The following is a 24498-nucleotide window of genomic DNA, read 5'->3' as shown; positions in this document are numbered from 1 at the left end:
AAAGTTAACTTTGAAAATGGAATGCCTTCTACAATTTACACCTCACCACTTCATTTGGCAATTCAAATGGGTGATGTAGAACTTTTTAAGATGGTTTTAGATAAATGTGCTAGGATCAATGCAAAAGTCATTGATGGTGAAACTCCACTTTACGCAGCAGTAAGAAATGACGATTTTAAAATCACAGAATTACTCTGTAAGCATGGAGCTGATGTTAGTTTAAGAAACCGTAACGGGTTCAGTGTAATTCATATAGCAGCTTCACATGGATGCCCGCGAATTATTGATTATATTTTGAAAAATGGAGCTGATGTTAATGTAAGAACAGATGAGGATGATACTCCACTTCATAAAGCTGCTACTGGAGGACAGTTCCATACTCTGAAATTATTGCTAGAACACGGTGCTAGAGTTAACTCTAGAGACAAACCTGGGAGAAAAGCTCTTCATATTGCTTGTTTATTCCCGAGTGAATCACAAATTGTTGATTATCTTTTGAAAAATGGAGCTGATGTCAATGCAAGAACAGATGAGGATGAAACTCCACTTCATAAAGCTGCTACTAGAGGACACTTCCATACTCTGAAAATTTTGCTAGAACACGGTGCTCGAGTTAACTCTAGAGACAAATATGGGAGAACAGCTCTTCATAACATTGCTTGTTTATTCCCGAGTGAGCAATCTGCTAAAATTCTTCTGTAATATGGATCTAGCATAAATATCATGTGTGACAGAGGGCTGACAGCTCTTCATATTGCTGTTTATACAGCAGCTACAGCAGCTTCATGTTGCTGTTTAAATGAAGCTGATGTTAATGTAAGAACAGATGAGGATGAGACTCCACTTCATAAAGCTGCTACTGGAGGACACTTCCATACTCTGAAATTATTGCTAGAACACGGTGCTAGAGTTAACTCTAGAGACAAAGATGGGAGAACAGCTCTTCATATTGCTTGTTTATTCACGAGTGAATCACGAATTGTTGATTATCTTTTTAAAAATGGAGCTGATGTCAATGCAAGAACAGATAAGGATGAAACTCCACTTCATAAAGCTGCTACAAAAGGACACTTCCATACTCTGAAAATATTGCTAGAACACGGTGCTAGAGTTAACTCTAGAGACAAATATGGGAGAACAGCTCTTCATGTTGCTTGTTTATTCCCGAGTGAGCAATCTGCTAAAATTCTTCTGGAATATGGATCTGACATAAATATCAGGTGTGCCAGGCGTATGTTAGTTCTTAATAAGATACCTGATTATATACATGATCCATATCATTTTTACCATTTTGAGAAGATGAAGATTAATTTGCATATTATATACCACATAATAAAAATGAAAGCAGCAAATTTATATTTATGTCAAAGAAATGAAATTTATCATGAAGAAATGAGTTTTATAAAGAGCTATTTGGATCTTATCGGCTGTATTGATTTTTATGAGGATGAAGGGGATTTTCGGGATCGATGTGAGGTAGAACTAGCCAACATGAAAAGAAAGAAAATTGTTAATTCCACTATATCTTTTTATGACATTTTTTCAAAAGGAGAAAGGTCTTTAGCAGCATACATGAGGAATGAAAATGTAATGGAAGTATCAAACACATTAAAATACGAAATAGAGTTTCCATTATATGCTAGCATGCTAAAGCGTAACTTCAGAAAGGGTATGAAAAGGAATGAGTTTCTTGAGTCGGCCAATAGAAGCCTCAACGGCTATGCCAAGTTACCATATATATGTGCTGAAAAAATATTGAGGTATCTAAGCAATGAAGACTTGAGAAATGTGATAAATATTTTTGATCGTAATTGCGTGAGTTAAGGAGTAATGGTGAAATTGAGGGCTTCTGGCATAAACTTATCGATTTAGCAAATTAACGAATATTATGAATTTTAGTAGAAATTTTGGAAAAGTATCTGTGTCAAGTTAAGGGATTAAGGGCAAGCACAAATCTAGTTAAGGGCAGCAAATTTGGGACTAGAAATGGGAGGTCATTCATTAAAAGAGAAAGAAGGAAATGTAAAATTGTAGAAGCAACATATACTATTAATTAGCGTAATTGAAAAATTTTCCTAAAATAATAAAAATCACCTTTGTCTTATCATAATGGAATTTGTAGGAAATCTAAATGTCTTGAAATATAAATTTTTCTTATAAATAAATCTGATAGTTTTTTTTCCCTAGAATTAGTTTGATATAAGATTTACCGGATGGTACGTTGTTATTCAGAAAGATGGATGAAATATAATACGTTGCAGATAGAACAATAATTCATTTATATTTTTAGATAAATTAAAAAAAAGTTTCTTTTTGTGTTAAAGCTGCTATGTATATAATAAAAAAGATACTGTTATAAATATTTATTCATCTACAATTTATGACAGTTTGTATAAGACTTGATAATTAGGTTGAGATGAAATATAATAAAAGGTAATCTCAAACTAGAGAAAAAAAATCTATATGGCTCTTTCTAAGCAAAATTTGGGTTCACAGTAAACTTGATAAAGTTTCTGCTATTTTTAGTGTGAGAGTGTTAGGGGTGAATATCAAAGCAAAAAAAGAAGAAATAAAGACGAAACCAATTCAATATTTGCACATAGATAACAATTCTGGCACGTAGACATGATATGGCTTATAATGTTGCTAGAAGAGTATGCCTGTCTTCTTTTTACCTTCTGTTGAATACTAATACCAGAAAGATGACGATAGGATCTATCAATAGGTAACGTATTATCAGAACAATAAGCAAGAAGTTGCCTCTCATCGTAAACTATTATTTCATGTTGACATTCTCTTTGAAGAGTATCATCTCCGGATATCTCACTCTCACATATCCACCATAACTATTGTAGAATGCTTTGGGTGCTCCAAAGAAATCTAAACTCTCACTGTCATGAAAACATGTGCATACATTTCCGATAGTGTTACCACTTGTACTTGTTTCTTAGTTCAAATACTTCTCCTTGTCAGCATTCAACGCCACGATAATTTTATCACGTGCATACACTTTCCTCGAATAATTCATTTTTACTTTTTTAAATGTGACTCCGGTGCTTATCCTTCCAATGTGTGAAAATCACTGATTTAATTTATACAATAAACTAGGTAGTGTCGATAACTAGCCAAAGAGTACCATTGGGACATATGCGTAGTGTCTAAGTGCAAGCATAGAGTACCATTGATACATCCGTACTAATAAAAAATAGTTTTCCAAGTCTAAAGAGAATCCAAGTCAGAAAAAGAAAAAAAGAATAGTGCTAATATGTACAATAAAAGTCCTAGCGGCATACCGAAAATGATATTAGTACTTATCGTTGATCCTAGATAACATTGCTAAATTAAGCTTTTCTTTCTTTCTGCCTTAAAACTTTATATATACGGAATGATTTGAAGTACCAAGGACAGTGAAATTAAAATATGATTGTTTGAACCAGTTAAGTAGAAACTAAAAATACAACTCAAATATTAAAACAATAGACAGAATCAGGATGTCAATCTTTAGTGAAAGTAGCTTTCCTGAGAAGCTTTCCTTCTTTCTGCCTTCAAACTATTCCTATGCAGAATGATTCAAAGTATCAAGGACAGTGATAATAAAATATGATTGTATGAGTCGGTTAAGTAGAAACTAACAATAATATTCAAATATTGAAAAATTAAGAAAAATCAGGAAGTCAATCTTTAATGAAAGAAGCTTTATTCCAAACCTTTCCTTCTTTCTGCCTTCAAACTATTCCTATGCTGAATGATTCAAAGTACCAAGGACAGTGAAATTAAAAAATAATTGTTTGAACCAGTTAAGCAGAAACTAACAACACAATTAAAATAATAAAAAAATCAGAAGGAATTATGATGTCAATCTTTAGAGAAAGTAGCTGTCCTCTGCAGCTTTCCTTCTTTCTATCTTCAAACTATTCCTATGCAGAATGATTCAAAGTACTAAGGCCAGAGAAATTAAAATATGATTGTATGAGCCGGTTAAGTAAAAACTAACGAAAACAGTCAAATATTAAAAAATTAGGAAAAATCAGGAAGTCAATCTTTAATGAAATAAGCTTTCTTCCGAACCTTTCCTTCTGCAAATTAATTGGATTAAAAATCTTTTGTAACTAAAATAAATTGTTTCTAAAAGAGAATAAATTTTTCCACTAAAAACTGCATTTTTGATGTCTTTTCATACTGCAGTTTTTTCAAAGATATTTGATTTTTGTACATAAATCATAATCTTATACCAGCGGTAACATTTGTTATCTGGGTTGCAGCGGTAGCTAGCAACCTAGTAATAGACGATCACGTCCAATGTTAAGAAATATAAAAACCCATAGTTCCTAAAAAAGGAGTCAGATCAAAACAAAAAGTACACCATTAGAACCGCCTACCCCGAAACCCATGTATAGTAAACTTTTTGTCCCTTGGCTTGAACAGCAAGGGAAATATATTGGCTTGAAAATCAAGAAAAGTGGCAGCTACTGCAACATTCTGCCTAAACGGGATATTTTTTTTGTATCCAGAGATAGCTTGGCACTGGAACATCGTAGATAGTTGTTCAATGGCACATTTTAAAGGAAATTAATTGGGTTAAAAATCTATACTAACTAAAATAAATTATTTCTAAAAGAGAATAAGTTTTTCCAGCAAAAACTGCATTTTTGATGTCTTTTCACACTGCAGTCGTTCAAACATAATCGTATACCAGCGGTAAGATTTGAACCCACGCCTCCAAAGAGACTGGTGGCTAACACCAGTGCCTTGGACCACTCGGCCAGGCTGCCTCTCATAAATAAATATATATTCTCGTAAAAAATAATTAATAAAAAAAAATAAGTACAAATAGCCCTAGATCTAGAGATTTCCTTTAAAATGAGCAATTGAACAACTCTCTACGATGTTCCAGTGCCAAGCTATCTGTGGAAAAGAAGAAGAAGAATAAAGAAAAATATCCCGTTTGTGGAGAATAACGTGGTTAAAGTAAATTTTCTTGATTTTCAAGCTAATATATTTTCTTTGTTATTCAAGCCAAAGGGTGGTAAGTTTCCTTTATAAGGGTTTTGGACAAGGCGGTTCTAATGGAGTACTTTTTGTTTTGATCTGACTCTGTTTTCAGGAGTTATGGGTTACTTTAGTATTTACTATGGGGCGTGATCGTCTCTTACTAGGTTGCTAGCTACCGCTGCAACCCGGATATAATTTATAATGAAACACGCCGATGCTTTATGTAATATCCAATGATTGTTTTTTAATGTAAAAAGTTTCGGTTACTATTGAGACGAGTTGCTCTTACTATACAAGAATTTCAGGAGTTATGGGTTTTTATATTTCTTAACTTTGGACGAGATTGATCGTCTCTTACTAGGTTGTTTAGCTATGGTCTCTTACAAGGAGTAATATAACTTTAATACATACTGTTTGATTGCTTTAAAATCAAATATCGTTGAAAAGACTGCAGTATGAAAAGACATAAAAAATGCAGTTTTTAGTGGAAAAATTTATTCTGTTTTAAAAATAATTTGTTTTAGTTACAAAAGGTTTATAACTTAATTAATTTCCTTTGAAATGAGCTATTGAACAACCCTCTACGATGTTCCAGTGCCAAGCTATCTGTGGAAAAGAAAGAAAAAAGAAAAAAAATATCCTGTTTAAGCAGAATGCTGTAGTAGCTGCTACGTTTCTTGATTCTCAAGCAAATATATTTTCCTTGCTGTTCAAGCCAAGGAACAGAAAGTTTCATATGCAGGTGTTTTGGACAATGCGGTTCTAATGGTTTACTTTTTGTTTTGATCTGAGTCTTATTTTTGGGAGTTATGGGTTTTTATAATTCTTAACATTGGACGTCATCGTCTCTAACTAGGTTGCTAGCTATCGCTGCAACCCAGATGAATGAACCACAGGGTTCAGTTTCTTTCGGCTTGAGTTCGTTTTTTAACTATAAATACAAAAAGGAAAAAGCCTACGGCTTTTTTCTTCTTTTAAATAGTAAGAGACGAAACTCAAACAATCAAGTAGCTAACTAAGTCGAATGTATGGAATGGTTTGTTGTTTCAGGGATCGTCTTTTAATGTAAATAATTTAGAAAAACAGTACTATACAAAAAAACAGAGACAACATCTTGAAAAAAGAAAATCAAAGGTATTTAGCCTACAAGGCGTATCGAGATGCGAAAATTGAGAGAGCAAATTGAGAGAAGAATTGAACAAAAAGCACACTAATTGAGACAATTGAGAAAATTGAGAGAGCAAATTGAGAGAGCAATTGAAAAAAAAGCACACTGAGCCATTGAACAAATCTCTACGATGTTCCAGTGCCAAGCTATCTGTGGAAAAGAAATAAAAATATCCCGTTTAGGCAGAATTTTGTAGTAGCTGCCACTTTTCTTGATTTTCAAGCCAATATATTTCCCTTGCTGTTCAAGCCAAGGGACAAGAAGTTTACTGTACAGGGGTTTCGGATAAGGCAGTTCTAATGGTGTATTTTTCTTTGATCTGACTCCTTTTTTAGGAGCTATGGGGTTTTATATTTCTTAACATTGGACGTGATCGTCTCTTACTAGGTTGCTAGCTACTGCTGCATCCCGGATAGCCACCAGTCTCTTCGGAGGTGTGGGTCCAAATATTACCGCTGGTATACAATTATCATTTATGTACAAAAATCAAATATCTTTGAAAAGACTGCAGCATGAAAAGACATCAAAAATGCAGTTTTTGGTGGAAAAATTTATTCTCTTTTAGAAATAATTTATTTTAGTTACTAAAGATTTCTAATCCAATTAATTTCCTTTAAAATGAGCTATTGAACACTCTACAATGTTCCAGTGCCAAGCTATCTGTGGAAATGAAGAAAAAAAATATGCCGTTTGTGGAGAATAACGTGGTTAAAGTCAATTTTGTTGATTTTCAAGCCAATATATTTCCCTTGCTTTTCAAGCCAAATGACAGAAAGTTTCCTGTACAGGGGTTTTGGACCAGGCAGTTCTAATGGTGTACTTTTTGTTTTAATCTGACTCTTTGTAAGGAGTTAGGGTTTTTTTTATTTCTTAACATTGGACGTGATCGTCTCTTACTAGGTTGCTAGCTACTGCTGCATCCCGGATAGCCACCAGTCTCTTCGGAGGTGTGGGTCCAAATATTACCGCTGATATACAATTATCATTTATGTACAAAAATCAAATATCTTTGAAACGACTGCAGCATGAAAAGACATCAAAAATGCAGTTTTTGGTGGAAAAATTTATTCTCTTTTAGAAATAATTAACTTTAGTTACTAAAGATTTTTAATCCAATTAATTTCCTTTGAAATGAGCTATTAAACGATTTTCCAGTGCCAAGCTATCTGTGGAAAAGAAGAAAAAAATATGCCGTTTGTGGAGAATAACGTGGTTAAAGTCAATTTTGTTGATTTTCAAGCCAATATATTTCCCTAGCGTTTCAAGCCAAATGACAGAAAGTTTCCTGTACAGGGGTTTCGGACCAGGCGGTTCTAATGGTGTACTTTTTGTTTTGATCTGACTCTTTTTAAGGAGTTAGGGGTTTTTTTATTTCTTAACATTGGACGTGATCGTCTCTTACTAGGCAGCTAGCTACCGCTGCAACCCGGATTATATTTTTTAACATTGAACGTGATCGTCTCTTACTAGGTTGCTAGTTACCGCTGCAACCCAGATTATAATAATGCTGTTTGTCACTATTAATTTTCTTTATCTCGATACGCCTTGTTGGTTGAATACCTTTGCTTTTCAAGTCAATATATTTCCCTTGCTTTTCAAGCCAAATGACAGAAAGTTTCCTGTACAGGGGTTTCGGATAAGGCAGTTCTAATGGTGTACTTTTTGTTTTGATCTGACTCTTTTTAAGGAGTTAGGGTTTTTTTTATTTCTTAACATTGGACGTGATCGTCTCTTACTAGGTTGCTAGCTACTGCTGCATCCCGGATAGCCACCAGTCTCTTCGGAGGTGTGGGTCCAAATATTACCGCTGGTATACAATTATCATTTATGTACAAAAATCAAATATCTTTGAAACGACTGCAGCATGAAAAGACATCAAAAATGCAGTTTTTGGTGGAAAAATTTATTCTCTTTTAGAAATAATTTATTTTAGTTACTAAAGATTTTTAATCCAATCAATTTCCTTTGAAATGAGCTATTAAACAATGTTCCAGTGCCAAGCTATCTGTGGAAAAGAAGAAAAAAAATATGCCGTTTGTGGAGAATAACGTGGTTAAAGTCAATTTAGTTGATTTTCAAGCCAATATATTTCCCTTGCTTTTCAAGCCAAATGACAGAAAGTTTCCTGTACAGGGGTTTTGGACCAGGCGGTTCTAATGGTGTACTTTTTGTTTTGATCTGACTCTTTTTAAGGAGTTAGGGGTTTTTAAATTTCTTAACATTGAACGTGATCGTCTCTTACTAGGTTGCTAGCTACCACTGCAACCCAGATTGCTAGTTACCACTACAACCTGGATAAGTTTTTAGCTACCGCTGCAAACCGGAACTATTAAAAAAATATTTTATCTTTAATTACAAAAGGAGCTAGATGTAGCAAGTTTTACTATTGAGACGAGTTGCTCTTACTACACAACATACAGTTAGTTATCATGAACTGTTTTCTTTGATGTATCTATTGGTACCAAAATTTTGTTCTTTAGAGTTTGGTTACTATTGTGACAAGTAGCTATTATTTTTACTATAGAGTTCATTACCATGAACTGTTTGATTGCTTTAAAATTCAAATATCTTTGAAAAGACTGCAGTATGAAAATAAATCAAAAATGCAATTTTTTTTGACAAAATTGATTCTACTTTAAAAAGTATTTATTTTTAATTATAAAAGTGAGCTATTATACAGCTCTCTATGATTTTCCAGTGCCCAGCTAGCTGAGGAGAAATAAAAAGCGGAAAGAAAAAAAATATCCCGTTTGTGGAGAATAACTTGGTTAAAGTATATTTTCTTGATTTTCAAGTCAATATATTTTCTTTGTTATTCAAGCTAAAGAACGGTAAGTTTGCTATGTAGAAGTTTTGGACAAGGCGGTTCTAATAGTGTACTTTTTGTTTTAATATGAATCTTTTTTCAGGAGTTATGGGTTACATTAGTTTTTACTATGGGGCGTGATCGTCTCTTACTAGGTTGCTAGCTACCACTGCACCCGGATTATAACCCAATTTCCTTTAAAATGAGCCATTAAACAACTTTCTACGATATTCCAGTGCCAACCTATCTGTGGAAAAGAAAAAAAAGAGAAAGAAAAAAATATGCCGTTTTTGGAGAATAACGTGGTTAAAGTAAATTTTCTTGATTTTCAAGCCAATATTTTTCCCTTGCTGTTCAAGCCAAATAACAGAAAGTTTCCTACACAGGGGTTTCGGACAAGGTGGTTCTAATGGTGTACTTTTTGTTTTGATCTGACTCCTTTTTTAGGAGCTATGGGTTTTTATATTTCTTAATTTTATATTATCTCTTTACATTGGACGTGATCGTCTCTTACTAGGTTGCTAGCTACCGCTGCAACCCAGATAGCAATTACATAATCCCTATTTATGTTTCAATTAACATGGGCTAGGTGTCGTTCTTTATTGTAATTCTGATACTCGATACGCCAGAAATGATCCTTAATTTTACCAAAAAAAGGATTTGTCTTTGAACAAATTAGCTCATTAAATATAGGTGTCCATTTTTTGTCAAAGTGCATGGAAACTGCAATTGGATCTAGACACGTCAACTCTGCTGGGGTCATTTTTGCCACACCAGGTAAGTTCTTATGGACAGTCCGTAAATAGTCAATAAATTCAGGAGAGTACCACTCAGCACATGAAACTGTCAGAAACAAAGTCGGTGGACCCAATTGCTCAATCATTGACTTTACTTTATAGGAAAGAGATTGAAAATACTGCTGAGATCCTCTGATTTTTGATTGAACAGAAAACAAAGTCGCTTCCATCTCTCCATCACGGGACTGAAGCCTGTCTATAAATTGACGAGCATTTTGATTTGGTTTCACAGTCCGCAACATATGACCAACGCTATTACACATGTAAGAGAATTCTTGCAATTGGAAGCTGTGAAAAAGAAACTGTTTGTCAAGACGAAACTTAGTATGTCTGCTAAGAAGCCTTGATTTAAAATATTCTGCATTCCTAATCCGAAATGGTCTTGCCTTGTCACGCAAGCCATATTTGCCTTTCGGAAAAAGATTTGGAAACACTTTTAGATCAAGTTCTTCCTGAAATAAGTCTTCGCTCTCACCTTTTAGTTTCTTGATTTGAAATTGGTCAGTACCAAGATCTTTCATTTGCTTAAAATCTTCAATGAAGTCTTTTGGAACCGCTGAATTGAGAGGCTGGACAGAAAAATGTTCAACCAATGTAGATTTTGCACTTTCTGTCAGTTTCTGAAGGATTGCAGCTTCCGGTATTTCAGGTAAATTATCAACACCAACCGCTTTTTCAGCAAGACGGGCTTCAAGTATTTTTTTTAAATCTTCTAGGGTGTATGCATGTATTGTTTTATAGAGACTGTTGTTCTCTCTTAACCACAACAGTGCTTCATGGACTTTTCTCAGATCTATTAGTGCAGTCCAAACATTCTTGTTGTAAGTAGGCTGACCATTGACAATGACTACAAAACTATCAATGTTAAGAAGTTTTTCAGGCTGAATATCTGCATTTGCTTGCACATCAACAGGTAGATATACTATTCTCCCCTTAAGAGCGTCAACAAGTTCTGTTCTAGGTCTCTTCAATGCAGTTACTTGTCCTAATCTGACGATCGTAAGACAAGGCATTACAAATTGAATCATTGCCATTTCAAAATTATTTAAACACTTTATACATTCCGGTGTACAGTCTATATGAAGGTTATTTAATACTGATCGGACATTCTCCTGACTTTTCAACATTATCCCAGCACAGTAATCACAGACAAAGAATGAATCTATGACATCCTCTTTCCAACCTGTACATTGAATTAGTTCTTCTCTGTCATCTTTGGGTATGTCCTGTTGTAGGTGTTCTAAAATCGTGGCCATCATTACATCAAAACCTTTCTTATTTGAAAGGGATCTTAGACTCTTCAATTGGTATTTTGTCTTTATCTGCTCACAACTGTCACAATGCATTGTGGGGTATACATCCCTAATGTTAGCTACCTTATCAAGGCTCTCACCAAATAATTTTATTATTGTATTTTCATCCACAGAAACTCTAATATTGCTATCACCGTAAATGAAGTCTTGACTATTATTACGACAGAGTCTACTTGACACTTCTTCTATGTAATGACTTAGTTCCTTGTACGAGCCCTCGACTTTTAGTAGATTAATATGTTGTATAATCTTACATTTTGATACTGCCTTATATACGCTATTAATGAAACAGTTCAAGACAGGAAAATGTGGAGCTAGTGCCCTTAGAGAACGCAAATAGCTCTGACATCCCTCATTTGGGCTACAGTATAACGAATGCCCATGCTTTCTTGTGTCCCTGTAATTGATTTCACAATAATCCAAGCCGCCAAGGTAGAAATTAACCACTTTGTCAGTTGAAAATTTTAATGCTATATTGTTTTCAAGGATATCAAAAAGAATTTGACATAATTCAATATCCGTCGGATAGAGCTTGCGGATATCAGGGTGACATTGCCAAGTATTCTGCTGCCCAATTTTTGGTTTTGAATGTTTACTCAGATTGTTATAGGTGACTTCAGCCATCATAATTTCCTTGTCAGATCTAGTTTTAGAGCATTTTTCGATAGTTGTCTCGTACTTTTCAGGACAGTTTGTTCTACTACACAGAGAATTTTTTGCCAAATATTCAGTAGAACTAAACGAACTGTTTAAAACACAGTTAGAAATGCTTTTTTCTTGAGTCGGTGTTCCAGGAATTTGTTCTAAATCATTAGTCTTACAAACACATTTACTAATAACCCTAACAGGCTCGTTTTCGCCATAATTGAAAAACATTGCTTTTCCTTCGCTGTTGATAGGTATGCTTGTATATATATTTTTATTGCTGCTACATAAACTGCAATTGCTCCTTCCAAAATTAATATACGAATTTTCTAAGAAGTACGCCTCCGTATATTCACTGTGTTGTCGAACATTTTCCATTGCATCTATAAACTGTTCCGCAGTTGCCAATCCATACCTTGGAAGCTTTTCGTTAAACTGACAACATTTCTTTTGGATATTGCTATGAAGCTTTGCCAAAGCATTTCTAGCCGACTTTTCAACAGCATCCGCTCTTTCAAAGAGAATTTTAATCTGTAATTTCGAATACTTTTCGTGATCCCGATAAAACATGCGTAAAATGTTTCTCAATTTACAAAGATCAGCCTGCATTTTTGCCATCTTCTTGTATTTCTGAATGTAATTTTTCCCTTTGTCCTTATGCGTTCTTCGGTACAACCTCGCAGAGAATTTAATTTTTTCATTATAGCTTTTGTCACCCCAGTATCTACCCATTATTCTGGTAGCAACTTTTTTCTTATGTTTGTTTCGGTAATCTATATCGTTATCATACCTTTCCTTGCTCTTTTGTTTCGCTGTCTCAATTTTCCCTTCTCGATACCCCTGATCCGTAAGATACCTCTGTTTTGCTCTGTCATATTTCATTTTCTTAAATCCTGGATCACAAGACATCTTAGTAGCAATCCTTACGCGTGCTCGAGCTTTATTGCGTTTGGTGGCATTTTTATCTCTTTTAAATAAACTTTTCTGATATTTCAGGATGTTAGCTTTATTTTTTGTGTAGTAAAGTTTTCTATTAGTAGAAATTTGGATTGTTTTATTTTGATATTGTTTTTGGTTATTCTTTCTTTTTTTCCACTCGCGTGAGACAATATTTTTTCAAGGTTTAAAATTATTAAGTACACAAAATCCCGTGTCGAGTATCTAAAACCTAGCATAAAACAAAACTAATTTTAAAATTTTCAGGTATTTATCTTGTTTGAATTACAAAATTAGTATTATTGGTTAGACACCATAAATATTTTTGCAGTTTACATAATAAGTTTAGTGATTCTGGACTGAAAACTAAAATAATTGCAATTATGAGACAATAATATGGAGATATGTACTTTACGGGTTACAAAACAAAAAAAGCTTGGTTCCAGGATACAATAATAAATTTGAACTGAGATGAAAAAAAAATTTCTTCCAGGAGACAAAAAGCAAAACTAATTTTAGAATTTTCATGTATTTTTGTTGTTTAAATTAAAAAATTACTATTACTGATTAGGTATCATAAATATTAGCGATTAAGCCAAAAAAGAAAATTTTGGTTCCAGGAGTTTCGGTTACTATTGAGACAAGTAGCTGTTATTACTATAGAGTTCATTACATGGACTGTTTTATTGCTTCAAAATTCAAATATCTTTGAAAAGACTGCAGTATGAAAATACATCAAAAATGCAATTTTTTTGACAAAATTGATTCTACTTTAAAAAGTATTTTATTTTTAAATACAAAAGTGACTAGATGTTGCAATTTCCTTTAAAATGAGCTATTATACAGCTCTCTATGATTTTCCAGTGCCCAGCTAGCTGAGCAGAAAAAAAAGCGGAAAGAAAAAAATATCCCGTTTGTGGAGAATAACGTGGTAAAAGTCAATTTTCTTGATTTTCAAGCCAATATATTTTCTTTGTTATTCAAGCCAAAGGGCGGTAAGTTTCCTTTATAGAGGATTCGGACAAGGCGGTTCTAATGGTGTACTTTTTGTTTTGATCTGACTCTTTTTTTAGGAGTTGGGGGGTTTTATATTTCTTGACATTGGAGGTGATCGTCTCTTACTAGGTTGCTAGCTACCGCTGCAACCCGGAAATTGCTAAATCATTGACTTTACTTTATAGGAAAGAGATTGAAAATACTGCTGAGATCCTCTGATTTTTGACTGAACAGAAAACAAAGTTGCTTCCATCTCTCCATCACGGGAATGAAGCCTGTCTATAAATTGATCAGCATTTTGATTTGGTGTCACAGTTCACAACATATGACCGACACTATTACAAATTTAAGAGAATTCTTGCAATTGGAAACTGTGAAAAAGAAACTGTTTGTGAAGACGAAACTTAGTATGTCTGCTAAGAAGCCTTGATTTAAAATATTCTGCATTCCTAATCCAAAAAGGTCTTGCCTTGTCACGCAAGCCATATTTGTCTTTCGGGAAAAGATTTGGAAACACTTCGTAAACCTTAACAAATAAAAACTTCGTAAACCATAAGAAATAAAACCAAAAGTTTGAAGCTTAGCAAAAATCGCTGTTAGAAATGGGACTTGCTTATTAATCAAATATCTTTGAAAAGACAAAGTATGAAAAGACACTAAATTGCCTAAAGAGCAAAAACTGGTAATTGCACAAATATTTGTATATATTTTGAAAAAGAATTACAACAATTCCAAACCCTTAAAAAAGAAAACCAAAAGTTTGAAAACCGAAGAAAACCAAAAGTTGGGTTATTATATTTCTTAACATTGGACGTGATCATCTCTTACTAAGTTGCTACCTACTGCTGCAACCCGGATTCACATTTATATTTATGAGAGGCAGCATAGCCGAGTGGTCCAAGATGCTGGTGTTAGCCACCAGTCTCTTCGGAGGTGCAGGTCATTGAGGAGGTGCACGACTATGACGTCATTGATCAATCTTTAACATGAAATATGCAGTTTTTCGTAAAAACAAATGATTCTATTTTAAAATAAATTGTTTTAATTACAAAAGGTTTTTGACCCAATGAATTTCCTAAAAATGAGCCATTGAACAACTCTCTATGATGTTCCAATGCCAAGCTATCTGTGGGATTACTAACCTATATTATAATTAAGTGGCCTATAAAATTTAGTATAGGCAATAGGTCGTTCTTTATTATAACAATGTTCCAGTGCCATGCTATCTGGTGAATTACTAACCTATACTATAATTAAGTGGTGTATAAAATTTAGTATAGGTAAGAGGTCGTTCTTTATTATATCTTGCAGCTACCCCTGGAACCACCATATCTCGGTTAATATGGGCGAGAGATCGGTCTTTACTGTAAAAAGAGAAAAAAATATCCCGTTTGGGGAGAATAACGTGGTTAAAGTCAATTTTCTTGATTTTCAAGCCAATATATTTCCCTTGCTGTTCAAGCCAAGGGACAGAAAGTTTCCTATACAGGGGTTTCGGACAAGGCGGTTCTAATGGTGTACTTTTTGTTTTGATCTGACTCTTTTTTTAGGACCTATGGGTTTTTATATTTCTTAACATTGGACGTGATCGTCTCTTACTAGGATGCTAGCTATCACTGCAACCCGGAAAAAAAACACATTGTGCCCAAATCATTCTTTACTCAGGCAGTGCTAGCGCGCTGCCTATGATAATAAACTGATTACACACAGGAAAAAGCCTACGGCTTTTTCTTCTTTTAAATAGTCAGAGACGAGTCTCAAATAATCAAGTAGCTAGCTAAGTCCAAAGGTATTCAATTTTTGTTATTCCAATGATCGTTTTTTATTGTAACTAGGTTTCAGCCATCTCTACAGCCATGATACTATTGGAAATTACATAATCCCTATTTATGTTTTAGTTAACATGGGCAAGGTGTCGTTCTTTATTGTAACTATAGTGAAGTTGCGTATGCAAGTTATTAGTATAAGGAAGAGTTCGATCTTTATTATAATTTTTGGTGGAAAAATTTATTCTCTTTTAGAAATAATTTATTTTAGTTACTATAGATTTTTAACTCAATTAATTTCCTTTAAAATGAGCTATTGAACAACCCTCTACGATGTTCCAGTGCCAAGCACTCTCTGCATACAAAAGAAAAAAAAAAAGAAAAAAAGAAAAAAATATCCCGTTTAGGCAGAATGTTGTAGAAGCTGCCACTTTTCTTGATTTTCAAGCCAATATATTTACCTTGCTGTTAAAGCCAAGGGACAGAAATTTTACTATGCAGGGGTTTCGGACAAGGCGGTTCTAATGGTGTACTTTTTGTTTTGATCTGACTCCTTTGTTAGGAACTATGGGTTTTTATATTTCTTAACATTGGACGTGATCGTCTCTTACTAGGTTGCTAGCTACCGCTGCAACCCGGATTCTTGGTCTGATCTGATCTGTTCTAAGTCTTATTTGATATGCCAGTAAAACTGGCAAAAGTTTTTGTTTTAACACTATAATAAACAGAAGACATGGCGTATCCAGTTGCTACGCATCCTAGGTATATAAACACACCTCGTATAATTGTATCAGTCATCTTTGTTCCACTTGTCACTCAAATAAAATCAAGTAACGAGTTCACAGATTCGGAAGGCAAAATAAAATCATTTTAAAATTTTCAGGTGTTTCTCTGGTTTCAATTTGAAAATTGAAATTATTGCTCAGGCACAATAAATACTTTTGCAGTTTACATAATAAGTTTAACGATTCTGAACTGAAAACTAAAATAAAATAAAATTTATTTTGAATTTTCTTTAAAATGAGCCATTGAACAACTCTACGATGTTCCAGTGCCGCTGCACTGGAACTGTGTCCTATACAGGGGTTTCGGACAAAGCAGTCCTAATGGTGTACTTTTTGTTTTGATCTGTCTTCTTTTTTAGGAACTATGGGTTTTTAATGTTCTTAACATTAGACGTGATCGTCTCTTACTAGGTTGCTTGCTACCACTGCAACCCAGATATAATTTATAATGAACCACGTCGATACTTTATGTAATATCCAATAATTGTCTTTTAATGTAATCATTTTGTCAACAAAGGGAAGAACAAAATATTTGCCAGGTCCTATTACACCGCCTTTGATTGGACGCTTATTCCATAGGTAGTCGCAAGCTCATATTCACGAACGATTTTAATAATAATTCTTTACTATAACATGGGCTTCTTATCATTCTTTACTACCCTACGGCTTTTTCTTCTTTGAAATAGTAAGAGACGAGTCTCAAACAATCAAGTAGCTAGCTAATTCCATTGTATACAATTGTTTGTTATTCTAATGATCGTCTTTTATTATAACTAGAGTTAGTTCTTTACCATATCGTAAGAATTTGTTTTATAATAATAATTAATTTTGCTAATTACAAAAGGTTTCTATATGCAGCAGTTTTCTTTAAAATGAGCCATTACACAGCTCTTTATTATGACCACGAACCGTTTGATTTAATACTTAAGTTACTATGGGTTACAGTTCGTTCCTTATTGTATTTCATTTATAGAGGTTTCGAACAAGGCAGTTCTAATGGTGTGATTTTTGTTTTGATCTGACTCCTTTTTTAGGAGCAATGGGTTTTTATATTTCTCAACATTGGACGTGATCGTCTCTTACTAGGCTGCTAGGTACCACTGCAACCCTGATGAAATATGTTTGAAATGAGCCAGTGAACAACTCTCTAAGATGTTCCAGTGCCAAGCTATCTTTGGAATGACTAACCTATACTATAAATAAGTTGCGTATAAAATTTAGTATAGGCAAGATGTCGTTCTTTATTATACTTCTTTTAAATAGTAAGAGACGAGTCTCAAATAATCAAGTAGCTAGCTAATTCCAAAGGTATGCAATTTTTGTTATTCCAATGATCGTTTTTTTGTATATGGACTAAGGTTCGTTCTTTCATGTAAAACTAGCAAAACATTTTTTAAGCCTGATGAAGATTTAACTAATGTGTCAAAAGTAAGGTTGCAAGTCGACGATTTTGTTTTGGCCTTATTATAATTGGTATGGTGAAATAATAATACGCATATGGCTCTTAAATCATACTTCTTTATGGTTCAATATGGTCTAGTGGCTAGGATAGTTAACTTTCACTTAACAGGCTCGGGTTCGATTCCCGGGGTGGGAAAGTTTTTAACTCTATAATCTTCGAACATTTGAACCTTTTATAATTTACAATGATGCATAATATAAATACTGTAATCTTAACTATAGTGAAGTTGCGTATGCAAGTTAGTATAGGGAAGAGTTCGATCTTTATTATAATAATTAAAATAATCATCTATATAAATTTCTTTTATTACTTCATATACTATGGGCTACAGTTCGTTTCTTAATGTAATAAAAATAATTTGTTTTAATTACAAAAGGTTTTTAACCCCATTAATTTCCTTTAAAATGAACCATTGAACAACTCTCTACGATGTTCTAGTGCCAAGCTGTCTGTTGAATTAATAACCTATACTATAATTAGGTGGCATATAAAATTTAGTATAGGCAAGAGGTCGTTCTTTATTATTATTCTTTACTATAATTCCAGTGCCAAGCTATCTGTTGAATTACTAGCCTATACTATAATTAAGTGGCGTATAAAATTTAGTATAGGCAAGAGGTCGTTCTTTATTATAAATGACAGTATTTTATACCAAAGCTGATTATAATCTTGTTTTAGTTACTATGGACTGAAGTTCGTTCTTTACTATAATTTATTATAAAAAATATTACTTTTCTTTTGCTAAATGGATGTCTTTACAAATTAACTACAAATTAACAATTTAGAAATTAACTAGCAAAAATTTTTTTAAGCCTGATGAAGATTTAACTAATGTGTCAAAAGTAAGGTTGCAAGTCGACGATTTTGTTTTGGCCTTAGTATAATTGGTATGGTGAAATAATAATATGCATATGGCTCTTAAATCATACTTCTTTATGGCTCCATATAGTCTAGTGGCTAGGATAGTTAACTTTCACTTAACAGGCTCGGGTTCGATTCCCGGTGTGGGAAAATTTTTAACTCTATAATCTTCGAACATTTGAACCTTTTATAATCTATAATGATGTATAATATAAATACTGTAATCTTAACTATAGTGAAGTTGCGTATGCAAGTTAGTATAGGGAAGAGTTCGATCTTTATATTTTAATGTAACAAATCCAGCTGGTGTCTTTTTCTTTTAATTTGTAGTTCAGCTATCAATAAAACCCTATCATTACTATATCATTAACTATAATTAAGTTGAGTATCTAATCTATTATAGGCAAGAGTTCGTTCTTTATTATAATGAATAACAAAGAAAATATATTGGCTTGAAAATCAAGAAAATTGATTTTAACCACGATATTCTCCACAAACGGCATCTTTTTTTCCGCTTTTTTTCTCCTCAGCTAGCTGGGCACTGGAAAATCATAGAGAGTTGTATAATAGCTCATTTTAAAGGAAATTGCTACATCTAGTGTCTTTTATATTTAAAAATAAAATAGTTTTTAAAGTAGAATAAATTTTGTCAAAAAACTGCATTTTTGATGTATTTTCATGCTGCAGTCTTTTCAAAGATATTTGAATTTTGAACCAATCAAACAGTTCATGGTAATGAACTCTATAGTAAAAATTTAAATAGGCTAGAGGTCGATCTTTACCATACTATAATGCCTTATGTATGATATCCTAATGATCGTCTTTTTGTAATTCTTTATGGTTCCATATGGTCTAGTGGCTAGGATAGTTAACTTTCACTTAACAGGCTCGGGTTCGATTCCCGGTGTGGGAAAATTTTTAACTCTATAATCTTCGAACATTTGAACCTTTTATAATCTATAATGATGTATAATATAAATACTGTAATCTTAACTATAGTGAAGTTGCGTATGCAAGTTAGTATAGGGAAGAGTTCGATCTTTATTATAATAATAACAAAATTTAATTAGAGTTCGTTCTTTATTGTTATGTTAGCATTGGACGTGATCGTCTCTTATTGTGATTTCAAGCCAATATATTTTCTTTGTTATTCAAGCCAAAGGGAGGTAAGTTTCCTTTATAGAGGATTCGGACAAGGCGGTTCTAATGGTGTACTTTTTGTTTTGATCTGACTCTTTTTTTAGGAGTTGGGGGGTTTTATATTTCTTGACATTGGAGGTGATCGTCTCTTACTAGGTTGCTAGCTACCGCTGCAACCCGGATCCCTTGAAACTCCGGGTTACAGCTTCCGCTGCAACCCGGATACCGCTACAATTTGGATAGCCTGCAGCTACCCTTGGAAACACCATATATCAGTTACTATGGGCGAGAGATCGTTCTTTACTGTAATTATTATAAATCACTCCTTTACTAACTTATACTATTGTTAAGTGGCCTATAAAATTTAGCATAGGCAAGAGGTCGTTCCTTATTATACTGGTCTAAATTAAAAGATTAAATCTATTGCTCAGATACCATAAATATTTTCGCAGTTTGTAACTTTAGCGATTCTGAACTGAAAACGAAAATAAAATAAAAATCGATTTTTTCAATGTTTACGTCACGTCGCTCATTACGTCATATATGGTTATTTAGTAATATTTTATATTACTATATTTTAAATTTCATGATTGCAAAATGTAATTAGATTTCGTTCTTTATTGTAACTATACTATAATTAAGTGGCGTATAAAATTTAGTATAGGCAAGAGGTCGTTCTTTATTATAATCCCTTGAAACTCCGGGTTACAGCTTCCGCTGCAACCCGGATACCGCTACAATTTGGATAGCCTGCAGCTACCCTTGGAAACACCATATATCAGTTACTATGGGCGAGAGATCGTTCTTTACTGTAATCCTATACAGGGGTTTCAGACAAGGCGGTTCTAATGGTGTACTTTTTGTTTTGATTTGACTCCTTTGTTAGGAACTATGGGCTTTTATATTTCTTAACATTGGACGTGATCGTCTCTTACTAGGTTGCTAGCTACCGCTGCAACCCGGATACTTTATTATGAAATAAATTACAAACAGGAAAAAGCCTACGGCTTTTTCTTCTTTGGAATAGTAAGAGACGATCCTCAAATAATCAGGCAGCTAACTAGGATTATAATTTGTTCTTTAACATAAACTTCATTAATCGGATATTTTAATATATCCTATATGGTCTAGAGGTTGGGATAGCTCTCACCCAGTAGGCTTGAGTTCAATTTCTGTTTGGGAAATTTTTACTTATGATGATTTCTTAAGGAACATAATTAAAATTTCTTAATGTAATAAAAATAATTTGTTTTAATTACAAAAGGTTTTTACCCCCATTAATTTCCTTTAAAATGAGCCATTGAACAACTCTCTACGATGTTCCAGTGCCATGCTATCTGTTGAAGTACTAACCTATACTATAATTAAGTGGCGTATAAAATTTAGTATAGGCAAGAGGTCGTTCTTTATTATAAATTTTTCCCTTTGTCCTTATGCGTTCTTCGGTACAACCTCGCAGAGAATTTAATTTTTTCATTATAGCTTTTGTCACCCCAGTATCTACCCATTATTCTGGTAGCAACTTTTTTCTTATGTTTGTTTCGGTAATCTATATCGTTATCATACCGTTCCTTGCTCTTTTGTTTCGCTGTCTCAATTTTCTCTTCTCGATACCCCTGATCCGTAAGATACCTCTGTTTTGCTCTGTCATATTTCATTTTCTTAAATCCTGGATCACAAGACATCTTAGTAGCAATCCTTACGCGTGCTCGAGCTTTATTGCGTTTGGTGGCATTTTTATCTCTTTTAAATAAACTTTTCTTATATTTCAGGATGTTAGCTTTATTTTTTGTGTAGTAAAGTTTTCTATTAGTAGAAATTTGGATTGTTCTATTTTGATATTGTTTTTGGTTATTCTTTCTTTTTTTCCACTCGCGTGAGACCATATTTTTTCAAGATTTAAAATTATTAAGCACACAAAATCCCGTGTCGAGTATCTAAAACCTAGCATAAAACAAAACTAATTTTAAAATTTTCAGGTATTTATCTTGTTTGAATTACAAAATTAGTATTATTGGTTAGACACCATAAATATTTTTGCAGTTTAAATAATAAGTTTAGTGATTCTGGACTGAAAACTAAAATAATTGCAATTATGAGACAATAATATGGAGATATGTACTTTACGGGTTACAGGATACAATAATAAATTTGAACTGAGATGAAAAAAAAATTTCTTCCAGGAGACAAAAAGCAAAACTAATTTTAGAATTTTCATGTATTTTTGTTGTTTAAATTAAAAAATTACTATTACTGATTAGGCATCATAAATATTTTTGCAGTTTACATAATAATTTTAGCGATTAAGCCAAAAAAGAAAATTTTGGTTCCAGGAGTTTCGGTTACTATTGAGACAAGTAGCTATTATTACTATAGAGTTCATTACATGGACTGTTTTATTGCTTCAAAATTCAAATATCTTTGAAAAGACTGCAGTATGAAAATACATCAAAAATGCAATTTTTTTGACAAAATTGATTCTACTTTAAAAAGTATTTTATTTTTAAATACAAAAGTGACTAGATGTTGCAATTTCCTTTAAAATGAGCTATTATACAGCTCTCTATGATTTTCCAGTGCCCAGCTAGCTGAGCAGAAAGAAAAAGCGGAAAGAAAAAAATATCCCGTTTGTGGAGAATAACGTGGTAAAAGTCAATTTTCTTGATTTTCAAGCCAATATATTTTCTTTGTTATTCAAGCCAAAGGGAGGTAAGTTTCCTTTATAGAGGATTCGGACAAGGCGGTTCTAATGGTGTACTTTTTGTTTTGATCTGACTCTTTTTTTAGGAGTTGGGGGGTTTTATATTTCTTAACATTGGACGTGATCGTCTCTTACTAAGTTGCTAGCTACCGCTGCAACCCGGATCCTATACAGGGGTTTCAGACAAGGTGGTTCTAATGGTGTACTTTTTGTTTTGATTTGACTCCTTTGTTAGGAACTATGGGTTTTTATATTTCTTAACATTGGACGTGATCGTCTCTTACTAGGTTGCTAGCTACCGCTGCAACCCGGATACTTTATTATGAAATAAATTACAAACAGGAAAAAGCCTACGGCTTTTTCTTCTTTGGAATAGTAAGAGACGATCCTCAAATAATCAGGCAGCTAACTAGGTTTATAATTTGTTCTTTAACATAAACTTCATTAATAGGATATTTTAATATATCCTATATGGTCTAGAGGTTGGGATAGCTCTCACCCAGTAGGCTTGAGTTCAATTTCTGTTTGGGAAATTTTTACTTATGATGATTTCTTAAGGAACATAATTAAAATTTCTTAATGTAATAAAAATAATTTGTTTTAATTACAAAAGGTTTTTACCCCCATTAATTTCCTTTAAAATGAGCCATTGAACAACTCTCTACGATGTTCCAGTGCCATGCTATCTGTTGAAGTACTAACCTATACTATAATTAAGTGGCGTATAAAATTTAGTATAGACAAGAGGTTGTTCTTTATTATAAATTTTTCCCTTTGTCCTTATGCGTTCTTCGGTACAACCTCACAGAGAATTTAATTTTTTCATTATAACTTTTGTCACCCCAGTATCTACCCATTATTCTGGTAGCAATTTTTTTCTTATGTTTGTTTCGGTAATCTATATCGTTATCATACCGTTCCTTGCTCTTTTGTTTCGCTGTCTCAATTTTCCCTTCTCGATACCCCTGATCCGTAAGATACCTCTGTTTTGCTCTGTCATATTTCATTTTCTTAAATCCTGGATCACAAGACATCTTAGTAGCAATCCTTACGCGTGCTCGAGCTTTATTGCGTTTGGTGGCATTTTTATCTCTTTTAAATAAACTTTTCTTATATTTCAGGATGTTAGCTTTATTTTTTGTGTAGTAAAGTTTTCTATTAGTAGAAATTTGGATTGTTCTATTTTGATATTGTTTTTGGTTATTCTTTCTTTTTTTCCACTCGCGTGAGACCATATTTTTTCAAGATTTAAAATTATTAAGCACACAAAATCCCGTGTCGAGTATCTAAAACCTAGCATAAAACAAAACTAATTTTAAAATTTTCAGGTATTTATCTTGTTTGAATTACAAAATTAGTATTATTGGTTAGACACCATAAATATTTTTGCAGTTTAAATAATAAGTTTAGTGATTCTGGACTGAAAACTAAAATAATTGCAATTATGAGACAATAATATGGAGATATGTACTTTACGGGTTACAGGATACAATAATAAATTTGAACTGAGATGAAAAAAAAATTTCTTCCAGGAGACAAAAAGCAAAACTAATTTTAGAATTTTCATGTATTTTTGTTGTTTAAATTAAAAAATTACTATTACTGATTAGGCATCATAAATATTTTTGCAGTTTACATAATAATTTTAGCGATTAAGCCAAAAAAGAAAATTTTGGTTCCAGGAGTTTCGGTTACTATTGAGACAAGTAGCTATTATTACTATAGAGTTCATTACATGGACTGTTTTATTGCTTCAAAATTCAAATATCTTTGAAAAGACTGCAGTATGAAAATACATCAAAAATGCAATTTTTTTGACAAAATTGATTCTACTTTAAAAAGTATTTTATTTTTAAATACAAAAGTGACTAGATGTTGCAATTTCCTTTAAAATGAGCTATTATACAGCTCTCTATGATTTTCCAGTGCCCAGCTAGCTGAGCAGAAAGAAAAAGCGGAAAGAAAAAAATATCCCGTTTGTGGAGAATAACGTGGTAAAAGTCAATTTTCTTGATTTTCAAGCCAATATATTTTCTTTGTTATTCAAGCCAAAGGGAGGTAAGTTTCCTTTATAGAGGATTCGGACAAGGCGGTTCTCATGGTGTACTGTTTGTTTTGATCTGACTCTTT

The 24498-nt window shown here is 33.1% G+C and overlaps 1 protein-coding gene across 1 annotated transcript; it reads left to right on the top strand.

The window, feature by feature from the left end:
- The first annotated feature begins 723 nt into the window (after nucleotides 1-723).
- On the top strand, nucleotides 724-1824 carry LOC148944611 (uncharacterized). Its single transcript, XM_089099968.1, has one exon. The coding sequence runs from the start codon at nucleotides 724-726 to the stop codon at nucleotides 1822-1824; it is 1101 nt and encodes a 366-aa protein (XP_088956094.1).
- The last annotated feature ends 22674 nt before the right edge of the window (nucleotides 1825-24498 follow it).

Source organism: Artemia sp. Qi Xiang Cuo, chromosome 14 (assembly GCF_049724085.1).
Source record: "Artemia sp. Qi Xiang Cuo chromosome 14, ASM4972408v1, whole genome shotgun sequence".
Taxonomy (NCBI): Eukaryota; Metazoa; Arthropoda; class Branchiopoda; order Anostraca; family Artemiidae; genus Artemia; species Artemia sp. Qi Xiang Cuo.
Note: the sequence above shows the minus strand (reverse complement) of the source record. Positions and strands in the feature narration are given on the sequence as shown.

Coding starts and splice junctions, on each gene's coding strand:
- LOC148944611 (XM_089099968.1), top strand. CDS start 724: ATGTGTGACAGAGGGCTGACAGCTCTTCATATTGCTGTTTATACAGCA.